General features: G+C 41.7%; 1 protein-coding gene across 2 annotated transcripts in view; it reads left to right on the plus strand.

The window, feature by feature from the left end:
- PACS1 (phosphofurin acidic cluster sorting protein 1) overlaps positions 1–22,587 on the plus strand; it is a 145,016-nt gene that overhangs the window by 96,621 nt on the left and 25,808 nt on the right. For both annotated transcript variants that reach the window (XM_032357478.1, XM_032357479.1), the window contains exons 2-4: positions 8,376–8,463; positions 17,299–17,388; positions 18,561–18,686. In XM_032357478.1, the coding sequence (XP_032213369.1) occupies positions 8,376–8,463; positions 17,299–17,388; positions 18,561–18,686 (304 nt within the window). The remainder of the gene's footprint in view (positions 1–8,375; positions 8,464–17,298; positions 17,389–18,560; positions 18,687–22,587) is intronic.

Consider the following 22,587-nt stretch of genomic DNA (forward strand, 5'->3'; position numbering starts at 1 on the left):
GTGACTAGTACGTGTCAGATGCTGATGGTACATAGGGTTTTTTTGAGCAAAGGTTAAGGAAGGCACTCAGCCTTTCTCAACACTTACGGTGCACCAAGCTCTGTGCATAGGTACTTTTCACACTTGTTAGTTCACATACTAGTTCTTTTTTACAGATGATAAACTCACATGTAAGTCTGTTCGAAATTACTGAAGGAGCTTCAGACATTAGAATTTCTGTGTGTAGTTTTACTAGCGAGACCCCACCTTCCCCCATATTTAAAGTCCTTTCCCCTCAAGAAGATTGTCATTAAGGAAATTGTAGGAAGTGGGGAAAATGTTATAATCTTGTTGATATGTGCAAGTAGTTGGTATTTGTATATATGTAATGTATGTGTATATACATATATGTGTATGTATATATGTACATATAGTACATGTATATATGTACATATATACATACACACACATGCATATACATATACATTACATATATACAAATACCAACTACTTGTACATATCAACAAGATTGTGTACATATATAATAAATAAATATATATATAATTTTTATATAGTGCCAAAGTAAATGTATGCTAAATAACTGAAAATTAGGGATTTACTTATAAACTTTTGTACCTCTGCTTCACAGAAAGTCACATCCTATGGCTAGGGAATAAAACATGCCAAAGCCTATTCCTAGGTTATGTTTTTTGTTTGGGTCTGAGTTTTTTCTCATTCTCTTGTGTTTCCCCATCTGAACAATGCCTAGTTCCATCTGATTTCTTTGTGAGACAGTTATGGACAGGAAGCCTTTTTTTCCTTTTCCTTTTTTTTTTTTTTTTAAGATTTTATTTATGTATTTGTCAGAGAGAGAGCAAGCAGAAGCAAGGAGAATAGCAGGCAGAGGCAAAAGCAGGCTCCCCACTGAGCAAGGAGCCCAGGGTGGGACTCGATCCCATGACGCTGGGATCATGACCTGAGCTGAAGGCAGACACTCAACCAACTGAGCCACCCAAGCATCCCAGGAAGTCTTTTTTCCTTTCACCCAATCATTGTAAAATCCATTCCTCTCTACATCTCACAAGCCTTTTCATTACTAATGTTGTTTGTTTGTTTGTTTGTTGAGAGAAAGGGCTTTCGTGCCCATGTGCAGGGAAAGGGTCAGAGGGAAAAGGAGAAAGAGAATCCCGAGCAGGCTCCATGCTCAGCACAGAGACCTGCCTGGGGCTCGGTCTCACAGCCCTGAGATCGTAACCTAAGCTAAAATCAAGAGTCTGACAGTCAACTAACTAAGCCACCCAGATGCCCTGACTTACTAATATTAAAATAATACTGCCTTAATTCATTGTTTCACAGTCTATGCTATTTTATGTAAAATTATAACTTCAATGTCTACATATTCAAGTAACTTCTTAAGCAGTAAAATTACACAGCTCAGACATTTACCTTTTGTGTTATTGTCACTGAAGTTCATCCAGACATCTACAAGTGCCCTGTTAAAACTGAAGCAATTGGGGACGCCTGGGTGGCTCAGTTGGTTAAGCGGCTGCCTTTGGCTCAGGTCATGATCCCAGCGTCCTGGGATCGAGTCCCACATCGGGCTCCTTGCTTGGCGGGGAGCCTGCTTCTCCCTCTGCCTCTGCCTGCCACTCTGTCTGCCTGTGCTTGCTCTCACTTCTCTCTCTATGACAAATAAATAAATAAAATCTTAAAAAAAAAAAAAAAAACTGAAGCAATTGTAAAAATGAAGATTACTCTCACAAAGGAAAACTTTTCCTTAAGTTTTTTTCTTTTGATTTGCTCTTTGTCCTGATAAATGCTTTTGCAGAGAGAAGGTAGAGCTTCTTCTTCCTATATTGTGATTAAAGAACTAAAGGGGAGAAAAAATTGATTTGTTCATATAACATAGTCATTTCTTCGTAGGAGCAAAAAACATCCAGGTCACTTGTCTTCTGGTCCCAAAAGGACTGTCAGTGTGATTCAGAGGCCAAGTGTGCAGTGTTTTATTCCATCCGGATCTTCATTTCTCCTTTCTTCCATCTTTCCTGTCCAAAATGTGGCCACTTTACTCTTCATTGATACCCTGGTCAAAAGGAGTTTGGGGAGTAGGGGTGGACTATGACTGTTTTTCTTTTGGCGAGTCTCTCTAGTTCTGCTTGGCATGGAATAAGTTTGAAGCAGCTGTGAAGTACAGGTTGGGGACCATTTGTAGATGACATTTAAAGCTGTTTCTCCTTCATCTTATAGTGAAGCACAAAATAGAATAATTCAGAAGGTTTCAAAAAATTCTTGTTATATATTTTTATCATTCTCTCTCAACTAACTTATCAAGTAGACAGTCTTACTCTCTCAGATTCAGTCAGTGGGGATCTAAAGAAAATTTCTTGAGAGAATTTACTTGGGCTCAAATGGTATGTTCTCACTGAAGCTGTGAGCTAAGGAAGAAGCTCTCTTACGTAATGTAGTACTTAATTTTGTATGCACCATTACATTTGTTAGATAATTGTTTGATATACTTAAATCCTGTCCTCTCAACTAGATTATAAACTGCTCAGAAGCAGAGAATATGCCTCATTTTTCTAAGTACCTTATAGCTTCTAGTGTAGAGCTAAGTACAGTGAAGATACATACAGTAAGTGGTTGATGGAAATCTTGCTGTGCAAAAAGAAAGTCTTTAAGCCAGTTATAGACTCCATCAGTGTTAGCTCCGATGGTCCTAACTGTTGATGACTGCAGCGAGGGTGTTCTCTTCAAGGGCTTGAGGGCGTATCAAGTGGAAAGGAAATGACTGGGACGCAGGGAATGAGAGTAGAGGCCAGGAGGAGCTCCCTCCCTGTTTAGAATGGCAGTTGCATCACTACCTTTTTTGGAACAAAGTCAGTCTCCCCAAAAAAGGAGATCAAACACAGGCTTAAACAGTGAACAAATAAGAATGATCATGATGACGATGACGGTTCCAAGTGTAGCAGTTACAGCATCTCACCATATGCCAGGCCCTGTTTTGCTTTCCATTCTCTCAGTTAAACCATAGCACATGTTATTAAATAGGCACTGTCGTTATCTTCATTTTATGTGAGAAAATTGAGACACAAAGGTCACCAAAGTTTGCCCAGCAAGGAAAGACAGGGGTGGAATCAGGAAAAGACCAAGATGAAGAAGGAAGAAACACTTTGAGTAATCAGGGGACCTTGATTTGATGTTTCATTGTTTTATTAATGCTAGACTTCACTAGTGTTTCCAAATGGAGTCTTTAAAAATGACAATAAATGAGTCCGATTACCAGTATATTTTCAAAGTGCCTTTGCAGAAGGGAAGATTATTTGGGGGCTGAATAACTTGGGATCCTCCTTTATAAATCCATTGGATTCCAACAATCTTTATGATACACATTATGAAAAGCAGACTGTTAACTTCTTCGAGTTCTAGCATCTTTCTCTGGCCTTTCACTGACATACCAGAGGTGGATTCTTGGGGAACCCCAGCCACACGTTCCATTGAAACCTCCTTTGGTTAAAGACTTTTACCTAGAACTGCCCTCTTTTCTCATCCCTAGATGAGGAGACAAGTAGGGAGGTAAGTACAGAAGAGTCCTTACCCAGTTCATGTGTTCCCAAGGTGGACCATGAAACTGGCTTCCAACCCGCTGTATCACAGAGATTCCTAGTGAGCTTTCTGAAATGCCGAAGTCTAGGAATTTGGTTCTTCAAAGGATCATGAAAAGAACCTTTTTTTCTTTCAACTTTTGAGATATCTTGCCTTCCTTCCATAAGGATGAAAGCTAGGATTTATTGATAAGGCATCACCCTTTAAAATGGACTTTTGGGGGCATCTGGCTGACACTGTCTGAAGAACATGTGACTTTGTTTTTTTTTTAAGATTTTATTTATTTGTTACAGAGAGAGGGAGAGAGAGCACAAGCAGGGGGAGAAGCAGGCTCCCCAGTGAGCAAGGAGCCCAACGTGGGACTCAATCCCAGGACCCTGGGATCATGACCTGAGCTGTAGGCAGACATCTAACTGACTGAGCCATCCAGGTGTCCTGAGCATGCGACTCTTGGTCTTGGGGTCATGAGTTCGAGCCCCACACTGGATGTAAAGATTGCAAAAAAATAAATAAACAAACTTTAAATAGATAAAGTAACCTTGGGAATAACTCAACTGATTCTCTCAAAAGTATTTGAGAGCTGGGGGATGAACCCTAACACCTGGAGAATCTGTTCACGGCATATCACTTAAAAATAGGTTTACCGACATAAATTATGGGGCATGTGGGCGGCTCAGTGGGTTAAACCCTCTGCCTTCGGCTGGGGTCATGGTCCCAGGGTCCTGGATCGGGCCCCGAATTGGGCTTTTTGCTCAGTGGGGAGCCTGCTTCCCCCTCTTTCTCTGCCTGCCTCTCTGCCTACTTGTGATCTCTGTCAAAATAAATAAATATTTAAAAATCTTTAAAAAATACAAGTTTACCTGCATAAATAAGAAATTCAAAAGAAGATACTTATGTAAGATAGGAGTTTATTTCCTTCTCACTTAAAGAAATGAAAAATCCTGGGGCGCCTGGGTAGCTCAGTGGGTTAAGCCTCTGCCTTCGGCTCAGGTATGGTCTCAGGGTCCTGGGATTGAGCCCCGAATTGGGCTCTCTGCTCAGCGGAGAGCCTGCTTCCTCCTCTCTCTCTGCCTGCCTCTCTGCCTACTTGTGATCTCTGTCTGTCGAATAAATAAATAAAATCTTAAAAAAAAAAAAAGAAATGAAAATTCTGGAGATAAATAGTCCACAATTGATACAATAGCTCCTGCGGTGTCCTCAAGGGTCCTGACTCCTCTCTTTCTAATTTACGTTCCTGACACATGGCTTGAATTATCAAGGTTTCCTCATGGTTCAAGTTCGTTGTAGGAGCTAAAGCCCTCAGCCTGCCTTGCCGACCAAAAGAAGGTAAAAGGATCTGTCAGGTGAATGGACTCCCTTTAAATAATCTTCCCACAAGTCCTACCTAGTATGTCCACTTACACATTGGCCACATTTAGCCATGTGTTCTAACCTAGCTGCAAAAGAAGCTGGAAAGCATGGTCTTTAATGTTAAGAAGCAACATGCTCAGCTGAAAATTGGTGCTGTGTTACTAAGTAGAAAGGGGGGAATAGATGCTGGATAGGCAATTAGCAGACTCTAGGACACTGGGTAGAACCTTCCTTTAAAAAGAAGAAACAGGGCACCTGGGTGGCTCAGTTGGCTAAATGACTGCCTTCCGTTTAGGTCATGACTCTGGAGTCTGGGATTGAGTCCCATGTCAGGCTCCCTGCTTAACAGGGAGTCTGCTTCTCCCTCTGGCCCTTTCCCTGTCATGCTTTCTCTCACTCTCAAATAAATAAGTAAAATATTTAAAGAAGAAACAGTTTAGGGGCATCTGGGTGGCTCAGTTGGTTAAGAGTCTTCTTTCAGCTCAGGTCATGATCCCAGGATCCTGAGATCAAGCCCCGTGTCAGGCTTCTTGCTCAGCAGGGAGTTTGCTTCTCTTTCTCCCTCTGCCCCTCTCCCCTGCCCATACTGTCTCATGCCCGTATGCATTCTCTCTCTCTCTCAAATAAATAAAATATTTTTTAATAAAAGTTTTATTGACGTATTGACATACAATAAATTGCACATATTTAAAGTGTACAATTTGACAAGTTTTGACATAAATACATACTTGTGAAACCATCACCACAGTTAAGAAAATTAACATATCCATCACCCCAATATTAGTACCCTTTTGTAATTATCCCTTCCCACCCACTCTGTGTTGGGGTTCTACAGGACCACCCCTGGGTGCGATGATTCCTAAGAAGACTCACAAGACTCAGAATACACAGTCATAGTCACAGCTATGATTTATTTCTTCAGAGGGGTACAAAAGTGAAGTCAGTGAAGAGAGAGGGTACATGGGCAAAACCAGGTGTAAGCCTTCAAGAATTTTCTCCCAGTGAAGTCACACAATATACAGTGAATTGTGACAACTAAGAAATGTTACCAGGGAAGCTCATTAGAGACCTAGTGCCCAGGTTTGTACTGAGTCTGGTCAGTTGCGTACCCTCTTCCTAGCACATAGCAAAATTACAAACCACCGGAAAGAAAGTTACACCTGTGGCGTGTACTGTATTTTCTGTTGGACAAGAAGTTTACTACTGGGGATATTGGGTTGGAGCTAGGATTGAAACAGATTTGTGCCTTTTTTTTTTAAGATTGTATTTTATATTTTTCAGAGTGAGAAAGAGTGAGCATAAGCAGGGGGAGCAGCAGACAGAGGGAGAAGCAGGCTCCCCGCTGAGCAAAGAACCCTATGTGAGACTTGATCCCAGGACTCCAGGATCATGACCTGAGCCAAAGGCAGACAGTTAACTGACTGAACCACCCAGGGGGTCCCACAGATTTGTGTCTTTATATTTGCTCTCTCTAGTGCCTTGCCTCCCATCCTCTCTCAAATTCATTCCATTTAGGCCTTCATCTTCACTCTTCCGTCGAACTGCTCTTGTTTAGGCCCATGTGACTACATTCAGTCATCTCTTCTCAGTCTTTGTCTTGACCCCACAGCAGCATTTGATCCAGCCAACCATTCTCTCTTGGCTTCTAGAATATCACATTTACTCGGTGTTCCCCCTGCCTCCCTGGTTGATCCTTCTTGATCACCTTTGCTAGTTCATCACCTTCACTTCTGTCTTTAAGGGTGACGTATTCGTGAGCTTAACCCTTCTTCTCTTTGTGTACGTCCTCGTTCTGTGGATCCTCTCATGCAGCCTTGTGACTTTAAATTCCATTTGTATGCCACACCTGCATATTGATGTTTTCAGTCTGGAGACAAACTTGATATCTAACTCTCTACTCAACGTGTCTACTGAGAAGTCAAATAGACAAACTTAGAGTGTCCAAAATTGAAGTCTTAACCTTAAACTCCTCAAACCTGCTTTACCCAGAGTTTTCCCCACCTTTCCAGAGGATCAGGCCAAAAACCCAGGAGCTGACGTGTATCTTCAGCAATATATCCAAAATTCAAACCATTTTTTACCACCTCTGCTGCTGCCATGCTTCTACCACCCTCTAAACCACTAGTCGTCTACTGCTGGCACGAAGACAGCTGCCTTCTAACTCAGCTTTTCCCTTCTTGCCTTCACTTTCCTTCTTTCTATCCTTATAGGATGCTAGAACAGCTAGAAGTGGGGTACCTGGGTGGCTCAGTCAGTTAGGCAGCTACCTTCAGCTCAGCTCTTGATCTCAGACTCTGTTGTTGGGTTCTCTTGGGAGTAGCTGGGCATGGGAATAGGAATATAATTAATGTCTACTAATAAACTACCAAATGGTTTTCTTGAGTAATTGTATGATTTTACACTCTTACCAGCCACATGGGGGACTTCAGGTTATGCCACATCTTCACCAGCACTTGGAATTCTTCAAACAGGAGTGTGATCAGGGAAGGACCCTTCTGTTTAGGCCTTGGATTCTGTATTTTAACTGCATAAGAAATACTCAACCAATAAAACATAGGGCAAAAACAAAACGTAGGATCGGAATCTACCGCAGCCTCTTATGAATTATAACACCTCCAGTCAGAACGTCTTGCCAGACTCAGGCTTAGTTACCTCAGAACCGTCTTGGACTGTTACAGTCAACTGTGTGTGAGTGTGGGTTTAAGGAGAAATGTATCTTATTTCCTTGGAGCTTTTCTGTTGTATTGAAATATATGTTGAAAATATTTGCTTGTAATTAAAATAATTTCTTCTAACTTTTTTTTTTTTAAAGATTTTATTTATGTATTTGACAGAGAGAAATCACAAGTAGATGGAGAAGCAGGCAGAGAGAGAGAGAGGGAAGCAGGCTCCCCGCCGAGCAGAGAGCCCGATGCGGGACTCGATCCCAGGACCCTGAGATCATGACCTGAGCCGAAGGCAGTGGCTCAACCCACTGAGCCACCCAGGCGCCCCAATTTCTTCTAACTTTCTAACAAAGTACCTTAGTAACTTAAATTGGGTTCTGGGCTAAAACAGGCGTAAATTTGCATCTTGGCTCGGCCTCTTTTGTGTGATCTCGGTCAAGTTTCTTAATCCTTCCGACCTCCTCACACATCCATACCTGCCCTTGGTATACCTACCCTTCTCCCTGCAGAAATTGCTCCCCATGTATCAGAAGTAGAAAAATGTGTAAGTTTAACTTGAGATAATTGGATATCCACAGCAGTTCGTGGAATATTGTATCTTTTGACAATTCTCAAGTATCAGAATTAAATAGAAGGATGCTCTTTCACTAAAGGCGGACACAGATTGGCATCTGACATTCTTTCTTTAGGTAAAGCAGTGTTTCCCCAACATCATCTATCACTTTTCTCCTAAGTTCCTTATGTCTGACTGGATTGTCTTTCTCAAAATTTTTCTAGGCTGTTCAGCTTGACCCTGAAGAAACTTGTCATGCTGAAAGAAATGGACAAAGACCTTAACTCAGTGGTCATTGCTGTGAAGCTACAGGTGAGTTGACCAAGATCGTTTGTTCAGGGTCCAAGGAAGCTGGATAACTTTTTGCCTGCTGTTGGGACTCCAGAAATACTGCTGGGGGCCTGCCTCTTCCCTCCTTCCCTCAGCCAAGCAAGAAACAATAATGTAAAATGACTGAGTTCATGAGACCTAGTGAGTCCCAGTTCTGTCTCTTAGTTAAACCGCTCAGTTTCTTTAAACCTTAGTTTCTTTATCTGAAAGTTTAAAACTTGGTCCTTCCTGCCTTGCATATCGAACAGGATTAGTCTGACGATCAGGTGATACAGATGCTAAAGTGTGTGATAAATGATTCAGAAATTGCTGTGGTGGCCAATGCCTGTTTCAGTGTTACTCTCGGGGTTTCTGGGTCCAAGGAAATGCATGGGTTGAAGAAACACTTTGGAGGTTTTCTATAAGGTAGAAGAAATTTATAGATTATTGTTTCTGACTTGGCAATGAAAAATTTACTGGAATAATTTAACTTCTGGGTAATCCACCCATTAAACTGCTTATACTTACTTGGTATCTTCAAGGGACCCAAAATATTAACAAACATTCATACTCTTAAGCATTCCTGAAGTTCAGAAAAGAAGGGAGAACTGCACTGTGGGAATGTTAAGGAATTTACCTGTTGCCAGCTAATTGCCAGGTGGCAGAAGTGGTACTAGAAACTAAAGAGCAACTAATTTATATATAGTCATCAAACTCCACGATGAGGCCTTCCTTAACTGGTAAGTCCTTTCTAGTGATGACTCCCTAGAGCTCACTGAGATTCTGGAGTTGTTAAATAATGACTGGATTCCTCAACTGACGAGTGGTGTATTTAGTGAATTCTTATTCATTGAAAATAGTGAACTGTATGGTAACGCCCTACCAGCCAGCAGATTGTATTAGCTAGACAGCTGTGGTGCAGCGGTGTATTGTTCCAATACTGGCTTCACCGGACTCCACGTCTATAGCACTCACAGTGCATGTACAATGCCCTGAGGTCCTCAGCTCTCTTTCTGAGACAAATACATTATCTTAATTTCGTCCTCAAAACTTAAGGCATTTTAATTACTCCTTATGAATACCTGCATGTCTCACTTTATATTCTGACTCCCTGTTCATCTTTGTACATAATTCCTCCCAGTTCTGTGAAACATTCACAGGCGCCCTACGTTGAGAAAGCAAGTATGGGGTAATGATGTGTAAGTAGAGACTTCCAATGTCTTTGCTTCCTGTCCCGCTTTTGCACCCATTTCTAGGTCATGGGCCGGGTTCCAGTTTTCAGGAATTGTTGCTTTGCTAAAAGCTGTTGCCTTCCAATGCAAACACTGTCGGTACGGTTTGGAAGGTGCCCCACCGCTTTTGCCATCCCCGCAGTCAAATGCCTTTGCCAAAAGAAATCATTTCCTTTATTTCCTGATTAAATATTTAACATTCTGTAAAATTTAAAATTATACCCCAAAACTATAAATATCCTTAATTTTTTATTGCTTTACTTCCAGGCAGCTGGAAGTAATTACAGATGTTATCACATTCGTTTATCCAGTGACTCGTTTATTCATTTTTTCATTCATTTAATACATTTTTATTGAGCATCTATTATATGCAAAGCATTGCTCTACACACAGGGATTACAGCAGTGAGAGGATAAAACAGAGGGAAACATGCACAAAGCCCTTGTTTTAAGATGTATTTATTTATTTGAGAGAGAGTGCATGGGGACGGGTTGGGGGGTGGGGACAGAGGGAGAGCAACTCTCAAGTGGACTTTCTGCTGATTGTAGAGCCCGACGCAGGGGTTGATCTCATAACCCTGAGATCATGATCAACTCATGAGATCATGAGTTGAAATCAAGAGTTGGACACTTAACCAGCTGAGCCTCCTAGGTGCCCCAAACATGCATAAAGCATTTCTGCTTCATTGGGAAGTATGCTCTTGTCTTGAACCAATACTTCTGCAATTCAGTTGTGAAGTAAAATAGCTGCTTTGGGGCGCATGTGGATGGCCAGTCATTTAATTGTCTGACTCTTAATTTCGGCTCAGGTCATGATCTTGGGTCATGAGATGGAGGCCTGCGCCAAGGCTCTGCACTGGACAGGGAGCCTGCTTAAGATTCTCTCTCTCCCGCCCCACCTTCTCATGTGCAGGCGCTCTCTCAAATAAATAAATAGATAAACAAACAAACAAACTGCTTTTTTAATGGAACACCATTTTTAAGTGAAAGCAGACCTCATAAACAAACAAGTTATTCAGACTCAGCTACTTGGAATGTATTTTCTTGAAAATGAGCAAAGTGAACCTATCACTTCAAGGGAAACAACTGAGACATATTTTTGGCCAATGACAAATAAAATTTGATCTTTCAAGTGAAAATTAGAATTTTGTAAAATGTGTTTGTCATTATAAGCTTCACAGCTTCCCATTTCTTAAGGACTTTTCTGAAGAGATCAGTGGTGATAGTAATGATAACAATTTTTTAAATTATAAAATAAAAAGTATATAACATTTGAAGCATTGGCCTAACTCAGTGACTCAGTGTTTTCCAAATGACGAATGCATGATGTTACAAAATCATGCTAGGTAAAAGATCCATTCAAAGAACAAAATAGACCAATGGATTGGATTTTTATTTTTAACATTTTATTTTGAGATAATTTTAAATTTGCAGGAGATGCAGGGATAGTACATAGAGTTCCTGTATTCCCTTTGCCCAGCTTTTCCCAATGTTAACATCTTTCTTAGCCATGGTACATGTATCAAAACTAAGAAATTACATTGGTACAATTTTATTAATTAAATTAAAAACTTTATTCATGGGGCACCTGGGTAGCTCAGTCATTAAGCATCTGCCTTTGGCTCAGGTCATGATCCCAGGGTCCTGGGATCAAGGCCCACATCAGGCTCCCTGCTGATCGGGAAGCCTGCTTCTCCCTCTCCCACTCGCCCTGCTTGTGTTTCCTCTCTCACTGTCTCTCTGTCAAATAAATAAGTAAATAAAATCTTGAAAAAAAAAAAAAAGGCTATTCAGATTTCCCAGTTTTTCTTTTTCTTTTCTTTTCTTTTTTTTTTTTTTAATTTATTTGACAAACAAAGATCACAAGTAGGCAGAGAGGCAGGCAGAGAGAGAGGAAGGAAAGCAGGCTCCTCTGTGGAGCAGGGAGCCTGATGCAGGGCCCGATCCCAGGACCCTGGGATCACGACCTGAGCCGAAAGCAGAGGCTTTAACCAACTGAGCCACCCAGGCGCCCCAGATTTCCCAGTTTTTCAACTGTTGTCCTTTTTCTGTTAATTTTAATATATAACAATGTTACAAAAGCCTCCTCCTTTTTTTAACCTCATATCTTCTTGAGTCTAGATTTTTTTTTAAGATTTTATTTATTTATGGGACGCCTGGGTGGCTCAGTTGGTTAAGCAGCTGCCTTCGGCTCAGGTCATGATCCCAGCGTCCTGGGATCGAGTCCCACATCAGGCTCCTTGCTCGGCAGGGAGCCTGCTTCTCCCTCTGCCTCTGCCTGCCATTCTGTCTGCCTGTACTCGCTCTCTCCCCCTCTCTCTCTCTGATAAATAAATAAAATCTTTAGAAAAAAAAAAAAAAAGATTTTATTTATTTATTTGACAGAAATCACAAGTAGGCAGAGAGGCAGGCAGAGAAAAGGTTGGGGGAGGGGGAAGCTTCCCGCTGAGCAGAGAGCCCAACAGGGACTCAATCCCAGGACCCTGAGATCATGACCTGAGCCAAAGGCAAAGGCTTAACCCACTGAGCCACCCAGGCACCCCTGGATTTTTTTCATATACTCAACCAAAATCATATTTTGCAACAACTTGAGTACGGAAGCAGGAAGGGGAATCCTGTTGTCTTATATTAGCCAAACATTAAATAAGTCAATCAAAGAAAGATAATTATCATATGATAATTCCCCTCTGATATGAAGAATTTGAGAGGCAGGGTGAGGGTTAATGGGGGTTAAGGAGGAAAAAAATGAAACAAGATGGAATCAGGAGGGAGACAAACCGTAAGAGATTCACGAAATGAATTGAGGGTTGCTGGGAGGTAAGGTGGAAGGGATGGGGTGGCTGAGTTATGGACACTGGGGAGGATGTGTGCTATGGTGAGTGCTGTGAAGTGTGTAAGACTAATGATTCACACAAACCTGTACCTCTGAGGCAAAAATACATTATATGTTAATAAAACTAAATTAATTAACCAATTAATTAATTTTTAAAAAGAGAGGCTTGCAGAAAGGTATGCTCTCTCCTTCATACTGCAGAAAGGTAATGCCCTCTCCTTCATACTGCTGTTGAGAATGTAAAATGATACAGCCATCTTGGAAACAGACTTGCAGTTCCTGAAAAGGTGTGACATAGTGTTAGTTACCAGATGACCCAACAATTCCACTCCTAGAAGTTACCCAAGAGAAATGAAAACATGGTCATGTAAAATCTTGCACATAAATGCTCATCACAGCATCTATTCATAATACCTAAAAATTTGAAACAAACCAAGTCTATTAACTGAGGAATGGATGTGTAAAAGATGGTGTATCAGTACAATGGGATATTTTTTAGCAATGAACAAAAATAAAATATATCCATGCTACAACACGGGTGAACCTTGAAAACATTGTGGTAAATGAAAGGCAGGCTCAAAAGGCCACATATTGTATGATTCCATTTATATGAAAATGAGAAGATATAAAACCATCATCAAGTAGAGCAGAAAAGTGAAAAGACTTGAGACAATACAGAGTAATTGCCAGGCTGCCTTGTCAGCACACTACTGATTTGGGGTCATGTATTAAGACAGACCAGTTCACCTAATTATATGATTCTCTCTGGGCATGTTTAGCTGGTGCAGTTTGGATTTTTTTTTCAGATTTTATGAATTTATTTGAGAGAGAGAGAGCAGAAGCCAGGGGAGGGACAGAGGGTGAGAGAGAAGCAGACTACCTACTGAGAAAGGGCCCTGATGTGGGGCTCAGTCCCAGGACCCTGGAATCATGACCTGAGCTGAAGGCAGACACATAACCCACTGAGCCACCCAGGCGCCCTGCAGTTGGGTTTAAATAGGGTTGTAATTTTTACCAAGTGAATATGGCAGACTAGCAGCAGAGCACAGGAGTTAAGGGTGTGTGCGAGAACATGTTTATACAGATTGCCTATGGCATTTAAGCTGGGTAAGGAGGAAAGATAGACAACAGGACCCTGGGGAAAATTAAAACAATGGAAGCATCCTTGGATTGTAGGCCCTGGTGGGTCTAAAGGATTATTGTTGTTGACAAACCAGAGAAAATGAGCTGAAAAGATAGGTGGTAATCAGAGAGTGGGGAGCATGAAACAGAGATTAGGTATTGGTTGTAATTATTGGTAATGGTAAGATCTGGAGAAAGAACATTTGGGTGAGTAGCTAGAACAAGTGTGAGGACAAAATCATCGGAAAAGAGAGATTAGGGGATTGGGGCAGCCAAGATGTAGGAAAGAGCATGTATTGAAACCACGGAGAGTTACGGCTGGTGTCCTGCTGGGGAGAAGAACAGTGAATGAGGAGCTAAAATCAGGAAGTGAGCAAGAATGACTACAGGTAAAGATCCTAGCAACAGCAGGGATAGAGGTCAATATGAACTGAGAGCATCAGTCCAGAAAAGGATTTTTAGAGAGATGGAAGGGAGAATGTTCTAGAGCTGGTGATGAAAACAAGGAGGACACCTTCCCCATTTCCAGTCCAGCGGTGTGTCCCATAAGAGAAGTCCCCTTCTCTTATGGGAGAAAAACGGCCACCATTTGAGATAGTTATCCAAGAAGCCATGTCTTCGGTGGAGATGAGGTTTCAGCTAGAGGGTTTCTCAGTGGCACTAGACATGGAGTCTGTTTGTGCACAATAGGATGGTCAGCAACAACCTGGCCTCTACCCTCTAGAAATACTTTACACGCACGCACGCACACACCAGTCACAACCTCCCAAAATATCTCTAAATATTGCCAAATGTTTTCTACCTCTAGTTGGAACCTCTGCTATATATCAACCACATTTTGAATTCTTTCAACATTTCTGAGTTTCATTTTACAGAGATTTTTAAAAATCAAATAAATAAAGTCAGGTGAAAATTTTGTCAAGATTGTTGTTCGTAATAGTGGTTACTACGAAAGTGTTATCTAACAGGTGAGGCAGAATTTCCTTTATTATATTTCACTGGTATGGTACACTATTCTTGTTACAAAAACATTGCGAACTATTGTATTTAGATTTTCCTCCCTGCGTTAAATAAAGTTTGCATTTTGTAAAAACAAAATTAGAAATGGATGTAAAACCAAAATACATGTGGGTATTATGGAAGGCACGTATCACATGGAGTACTGGGTGTGGTACATAAACAGTGAATTTTGGAACACTGAAAAAAATTAAACTAAAAAAAATAATAACTACCGCAAAAAAAACCCACTAAGATTATAATTTTTTTTTTTAATTTTTTTAAAGGGGTACCTGGGTGGCTCAGTGGGTTAAGCCTCTGCCTGGCTTTAAAGATTTTATTTATTTATTTGACAGACAGAGATCACAAGTAGGCAGGGAGGCAGGCAGAGAGAGAGAAAGGGAAGCAGGCTCCCCGCTGAGCAGAGAGCCCGATGTGGTGCTCGGAATCGTGATCTGGCCAAAGGCAGAGGCTTTAACCCACTGAGCCACCCAGGAACCCCTAAAATTGCAAAATTTTTAAAGGGAAACAGGAGAATATCTGCTCCAACACAGTTAGCAGAGTAACTGAAGTTAACAGAGTAACTTCACAATCTTAAAGTAGGCAGAGATGTTTTAGCTAGGACCCAGAATACATTAACCATAAAAAAGTAATAAAGTACATTTGATCACAATTAAATACTTCATTAATAGATACCATTAAGAAAATAAGTAGGCGGGCGCCTGGGTGGCTCAGTGGGTTAAGCCGCTGCCTTCGGCTCAGGTCATGATCTCAGGGTCCTGGGATCGAGTCCCACATCGGGCTCTCTGCTCAGCAGGGAGCCTGCTTCCTCCTCTCTCTCTCTGCCTGCCTCTCTGCCTACTTGTGATCTCTCTCTGTCAAATAAATAAATAAAATCTTTAAAAAAAAAAAAAAAGAAAGAAAATAAGTAGGCAAGAAAATATTTACCATACATATATCTGACAAGTGACTTGTATACATAAAAAAACAAAACAAAACAGGAGCGCCTGAGTGGCTCAGTGGGTTAAAGCCTCTGCTTTCAGCTCAGGTCATGATCTCAGGGTCCTGGGATCGAGGCCCGCATCAGGCTCTCTGTTCAGCAGGGAGCCTGCTTCCTCCTCTCTATCTGCCTCTCTGCCTACTTGTGATCTCTGCCTGTCAAATAAATAAATAAATAAAATCTTTAAAAACAAAACAAAACAAACCTCTTACAACTCAAAAACAAGTTGAACAAACCTGGATGAAAATATTTGACCAGGCCATCTCATAAATGGCAGTATACAAATGATCAGTAAACAAATGGGAAGGTGCTTATCAGTAGTAGTCATCAGGGAAATGCAAATCGCAACCACAGCAATATTCCACGGTCTGTCTCCACTAGAATCCATGAACCGAAGCCTGTTCATACCAAGTGCCGGCGAAGACACGGGGTCACTGGAGCTCTCATACACTGCTGCTGGGGGTGGGCATCATACCAACACTTTGGAAATTGGTCTGGCAGTTTCTCATAAAATTAAACATACATCTACCCTGAGACCCAGCAATTCCTCTCCTAGGTGTTTGCCCAAGAAAAAGTAAAACATATTTTTTTCCCAGACTTGTAACAAGAATGGCAGCGTTAGCCATAATAGACAAAAACTAGAAACGACCCAAGTGCGAATGTTCAACAACAGTAGGATGGACAAAGGTGGTGTATTCATAGAATGGGATTCCACTTGGCAGTAAGAAGGAATGAACTACTAATAGATGCGACACCCTATGTGAACCTCAAAAGATGATGTTTAAAGAAGCCCAGCTAAAATAGTGCATACCATATGACCATGTATATGGAATTTTAGAATTGGCAAAACTAACCTATGCTGAAAGAAATCAGAACAGTGCTTACCAGAAAGGGCAGTGTAGAATTGTTCGGGAAGGATCACAGAGTTTTCCTGGAGCAATGAAAATGATAGATGTCCTGAGGCAGTTGTGGCTTGTTACACACATAAATGCATTTATCAGCTCATTGATTCGTGTACTGGAGATCTGGGCATTTCACTGTGTTTAAATAATTTTTCTGAAGAATTAATCTATACAAATTTACTGGCATTCCTTAGGCCCTCCTGCTGGTCTTTTTTTACACTTTTGGAGTAGTTTGGCCCAACTTTATTTTTAGAGCAAAAAATGCTAGGATAGCTAGCCTCTTGTTAGGTTAGAAGGGGTAGGGCTAAAAGGAAAGGTTCCTGGGAAAAATTAAACTGAGACCTGAAAAATGAGTGCCTTAGGTATGTGTAGAAGCATGAATAAGCATCCAAGAAGGGGGGGGGGCATGTGAAAATAAAGGCCCAAAGACAAGACAGTACAGGTGAAGTATCAATTTGAGAGGAAGAAGGGAGGCAGAGTTGAGCATGGGGGGGTACTGCTACCTGCCTGGTTCTTCTTCAGGAGAGCTCTACATGCAAAAATTACTCATTTTTATGTGAAAACCTTTCATGAACACACAATAACCTGTAAAATCATATCTATGATGTGGCTTGATTTTGATGCGTCTAACAAAAACCAGGGAAGTATTTGGTAAGGATATTGATAGAGTTTAGAAGTTGTTTGCAAACTTAGTATTTCTTTTGGTGTGATTTTTTGATGATATACATTGGGCCTATTTTTTCTTGGTTTTCAGGGTTCAAAAAGGATTCTTCGCTCCAATGAGATCATCCTTCCAGCTAGTGGATTGGTGGAAACAGAACTCCAATTAACCTTTTCCCTCCAGGTGAGAATCTAACTCAATCTTAGGTCACTAATGTCCAGTCTAGTTCCTAAATAGTCGTTTAATCTGGAGACTTGTTTTATCCGAGAGCAGCCGTAGCACAATGAATTAAAGTCATCCAATGAATTGAGCATTCATTCATCTATAGTAAGCCTAGAGGGCCAAAGCAATGACTTAGCCAGCCACAGTGGGGATGCTGAGACCCAAGTTCTTTTCCTTTTCCTTGGATAAGGCTGTTAGCCTACCCATCCTTTCTCAGCCTGCCCTCAGCCCCTTTGCCTCTCCCTGGTAATTTGCAGTCCACACCCCAGCTGAATTTTTCCCTTTCAGTCTCACTCTGCCCCCATGTTGTAATCTTGGTTCTTCCCTTCTCCTCCTTGTCCCTTTTTAGTATGTCTCTCTCTCATTGTAATCCCAGGAGCCCAAATTGAAGCACATGGAGAAATGCTTGGTCACATGGCAAGGAAAGAGGCAATTTTCTTCTCTTTTCTTTTCTTTCCTTTTCTCTTCTTTTCTTTTCTTTTCGAGATTGTATTTATTGGAGAAAGAGTCAGAGAGAAAGAACGAGCTGGGGGGCAGGTGGGGTGGAGGGACCAGGAGAGGGACAAGCCGACTACCCCCTGAACAGGGAGCCAACAAAGGGCTCAATCCCTGGGTCCCAGGATCATGAACTGAGCCAAAGGCAGACGCTTAGTTGACTGAGCCACCAGAAGGCAGTTTTCTGAATATATGTGTACTGTAGAGCTGCATAGTGAAAGTCAGGCACCAAGGAGAACCAGACCCTGAGCAGCACCTTAATGGTGGTTCATTCACCCCTGCTTCCCAGCCTTGTAAAGCCAGGAGACAGTGAGGCCCAGTAAAGTTGCACTGTGTATCCTCCAGCAGGACCAGAACCGACCAAGGACCCAGTTGCATTTTGTTTTTTGTTTTTTGTTTTTTTTAAGATTTTATTTATTTATTTGAGAGAGAGAGAGAGAGCACAAGCAGGGGGAGGGGCAGAGAAAGAGGGAGAGGGAGAGGCAGGCTTCCACGGAGCAGGGAGCCAGATGTAGGGCTTGATCCCAAAACCTTGGGATCAGGACCTGAGCCAAAGGCAGGCACTCAACCGACTGAGCTACCCAGGTGCCCCAAGACCCAGTTACTTATTAACAGTATTTGACTCTTGTATTTGGCAGTATCCTCATTTCCTGAAGCGAGATGCCAACAAGCTACAGATCATGTTGCAAAGGAGAAAGCGCTACAAGAACCGGACCATCCTGGGCTATAAGACCTTGGCTGTGGGACTCATCAACATGGCAGAGGTAAGAAGAACCGTCTCCAGCCCTTAAGTCGGAGAGCCAAGAGAGACACTAGGCCCAGCCAGTTGAGCTCAGCAAACGATCTTCCCAGCCTACTACCTGTGTGTTCTATTTTATTTACAAGTCAGTTCTTTTTTTTTTTTTTAAAGATTTTATTTATTTATTTGACAGACAGAGATCACAAGTAGGCAGAGAGGCAGGCAGAGAGAGAGAGAGAGGAGGAAGCAGGCTCCCTGCTGAGCAGAGAGCCCAATGTGGGGCTCAATCCCAGGACCCTGGGATCATGACCTGAGCCGAAGGCAGAGGCTTTAACCCACTGAGCCACCCAGGCGCCCACAAGTCAGTTCTTTTATTGGAAATTCAGGCTATACCTCAGGAGGTACTTTCTCCCTCACAGAATGTTTTTCTTTCAGTTTAAAAGAAAATTCAAACTTACAGAAAAGTTGTAAGAATAGTATAAAGAACTCCCATATACCCTTCCCTTGGATTCTTCAGTGCTAACATGTTAACCACATTTGCCTTATTTTCCTCTCCCTGCATAAACATTCCTGCATATTCTCTGAACCACTGAGAGGAAGTTGCAGACATGATGCCCTATTACATGTTAATACTACAGTGTGTTAAATTTCCTACACTTGATCTTAGCCAAAAGGCCGAGAAACGATTAATTTCCTAAAAATAAGAATACTCTCCTGTGTGCTCAGCACCATGCCCGCCCTAAAGATAAGCACATTAACACTGGTACAGGATCACCGTCCTGCCCACAGTCCCCATTCACGCTCTGCCAAGTGTCTCAGTCATGTCCTTTACAGGCACAGACTTTAATCTAGGATTACATGTTCATTTAGTTGTCGTGCCTTTTTGGTCTTCAGTTTTCAACAGTCCCTCAGATTTCCCTTGTCTTTCATTCCCTTGACTTTTTTTTTAAGAGTACAGGCTAAGAAAGAAAGAGAGGGAAAGAAAGAATACAGGCTGGTTACCTTAGAGAATATTCCTTAGTTTGGGTTTGTCGGATGTCTTCTGACATTTTTGGCAGAATTACCACAGAAGTCATGCTGTGTTCTTCCCAGTGCACGACGGGCAGTGCTGCACGTCAATTTGTTCCATTTCTGGTGAGGTTAGCTTCTCTTCTTGATTAAGATGATGTCTGTCAGCATTTCCAGTCCAAATTAATACATTTTTTGTATTTACCAATGAAAAAATATGTTACAGGCAGATGTTTTGTGATGTTTATGTAACAACCTTTTCTCTCCTCATATGTTCACCAACTAAGTTTAGTATCTACTCATGATTCTTGCGTGATTCAGTTATTATTTTGATGCTTGCCAGACAGTGACTTTATAATCCCGTCATTCCTGCTGTATTATGAGTTTGCTTTCTGTTGTAAGACAGAGCTTTCTCTTCTTCACCATTTATTGATTGGTTCATTTTTGGTATTAATTATGGACCTATGGATTCCTGTTTAATTCAGGGGTTTAATCTGTAACTGTCATTAGTTATTTTGATGCTGAGATTATCTCAAATTTGGCCAGTGAGAGCCCCTCCAAGCTGGTTCCTATATCTTTCTTTTTATATGTCCCACCATTCTTTATATATTTCTTTACTTTCTGGTACAAAATATCATCTTGTACTTTTCCTGACCCAGCCTTGGAATGAACTGATTCTCTGAAGGGTCCTGTTTCCTTTCAGTGGAACATGGTATTTAGAAACCAACATGTGGGTACCAGAAGTATTCATTTTCCCAGGTAGGGTGTCATTACTTCTGCTCCCTCTCAACAGATAGAACTAGAAAATATATCTCCATATGTGTATATGCCCTCATACATAACATACATACATGCATCATGCCTGTTCCCTATCTGTGTCTGTCTGTCCGATCATGAGGTCACGTCCCAATTAATTCCAACCCAACACCATTGGGCTTATTGTAGCCTTTCCCCTTTCCACAGCTCGAATTCCCTCCAACAGAATGAAAGTAGGCTTCCATTATCCTCAGTGTGTTTGCTCATTTGTATAGTTCCCTTGTGTGCCAGGTGAATCCTCTCAACCCTGAAACAGGGAAAGAAAAAAGGGGTCCCAAATCAGTTTTACTTTTTATTATGTTTTTAAGCTGAAGCAATGCTTTATTGTGACTCTAAAGCACCAATTCAACAAGGCATTGATACTGGGAATTCAAACAAATATCTTCTTGAACAGATATGTATGTAGCAAGCCCACCATTTCAAGTTCTTAAAAACAAGGACTCAAATCAAGAATCAAACAAAGCACGAGGGCAGTTTTTAAAAATTACACATTGTGGCACGGGGCTAATTCAGTCAGTGGAGGCTGCGGTAGCCTTGGGGTTATATATTCACACCCCACGTTGGGTGTAGAGAGCACTTAAAAATAAAATCTTAGGGGCATCTGGGTGGCTCAGTGGATTAAGCCTCTGCCTTCGGCTCAGTCTTGATCTCAGGGTCCTGGGATCGAGCCCTGCATCCGGCTTTCTGCTCAAGAGGAAGCCTGCTTCTCCCTCTCTGTCTGTCTGCCTCTCTGTCTACTTGTGATCTCTCTCTGTCAAAAAAAAAAAAAAAAACCCTTAAAAAAAAATTACACCATCATGAAGGCATATGTGTGTATGTGTGTGTGTGCGCGCGTGTGTATTCTGTATGTATGTGTGTGTGTGTGTGTGTATATATATATATATATATATAAAATACAGTAACAAGGCTTTCTGATCTATAACTTCCTGCATATTCCTTCAGAAACAAATTAGTATAGATAGCAACCGTAGAGGGAAAAAACGCCTCCTTCTATGGAAATAAAGAGCCGATCTGAAAGTACATCTCTGCAGAAAATCCATTCATTACCCCCTGTGAAAGAAGCTGAATATGGATGGATATCCCCCAAACACAGCAGAGTTTCTGTTTCCAGAGGTTCTGCTTCGGCAGGGGCCGTGACGCACATTCACCTCACACATCACAGTGCGCGTCCCAGCGAAGCCTTAATAAGGTCAAGTGAAGGAGCCTCTGTGAAAAGGGGTGTTGTCATTTCCACCCAAATAACACAAGCTCTCAGGAGCAGAGGAATTCAAGGAAGACTGCTCTCTCTCTCCTCTCCTCTTCCCCAAGTTTTCTTGTTTGTAATCTCCCTACATCTGTAACCAAAAGATCATTCAGTTCAGTCCTTTTTCAAGGATTTTGGGAAAGCACTCTGTGAAGAAAATCCCTTTAGTGGGGAGGGGTGTTCAGTCATGTCAAAGATCACTCTATCTGACAGGCTCCACAGGAAAACTGTCCTGTCTACAAGGTATCCGTGCTCCTCCTGGCTGAGTTCCGGTCAGCCGATGGATTGCCTCCTCTAACCAGTAGGATGGCATTTCATTTGACTGAAATTCTTTACATATACACGTGTATGTATTATGTTTGCAGAGTTTCATCACAGGAAAGGAAATTATGTCATTATGTATTTTTTGAGGTCTAAGAGCTCAGTTTAACTATACTACGAAGAGTTGTTCTTTAAATGCTTTGTGTGCAGAGGTTTTACATGATACTTGTAGATTTTCAGAGCAGGCCCCATTTAACTGAAGTCCTGTCAACATGTCAACAGGGATTTTCTATTGATTTCCTGCTCCTGAAAAGCATTAGCTTGCTCCTCAAATCAGGCCACATGAAATAGTTGACATCCATCACAGTCCTGTCTGGAGAATCTGGTGGCTTCCCTTTCCCCATGTGGCTGGTGCCAGGAGGCTTTCCCCCCTGTGCAGAGCTCAGTGACTGCCACCTGCCCAGCCCCCACGCAGCTGGCCCACAAATCAGTTTTAACTTATATCTACTTTACTATGTTGAATAGGAAAATTTTGTGACCTTAATAAATAGAATACGTGAGACAGCCCCAGCCCATCTGTCTTTCCTCTTCGTGCTTT

The sequence above is a fragment of the Mustela erminea genome, chromosome 9, assembly GCF_009829155.1.
Source record: "Mustela erminea isolate mMusErm1 chromosome 9, mMusErm1.Pri, whole genome shotgun sequence".
Lineage (NCBI taxonomy): Eukaryota > Metazoa > Chordata > Mammalia > Carnivora > Mustelidae > Mustela > Mustela erminea.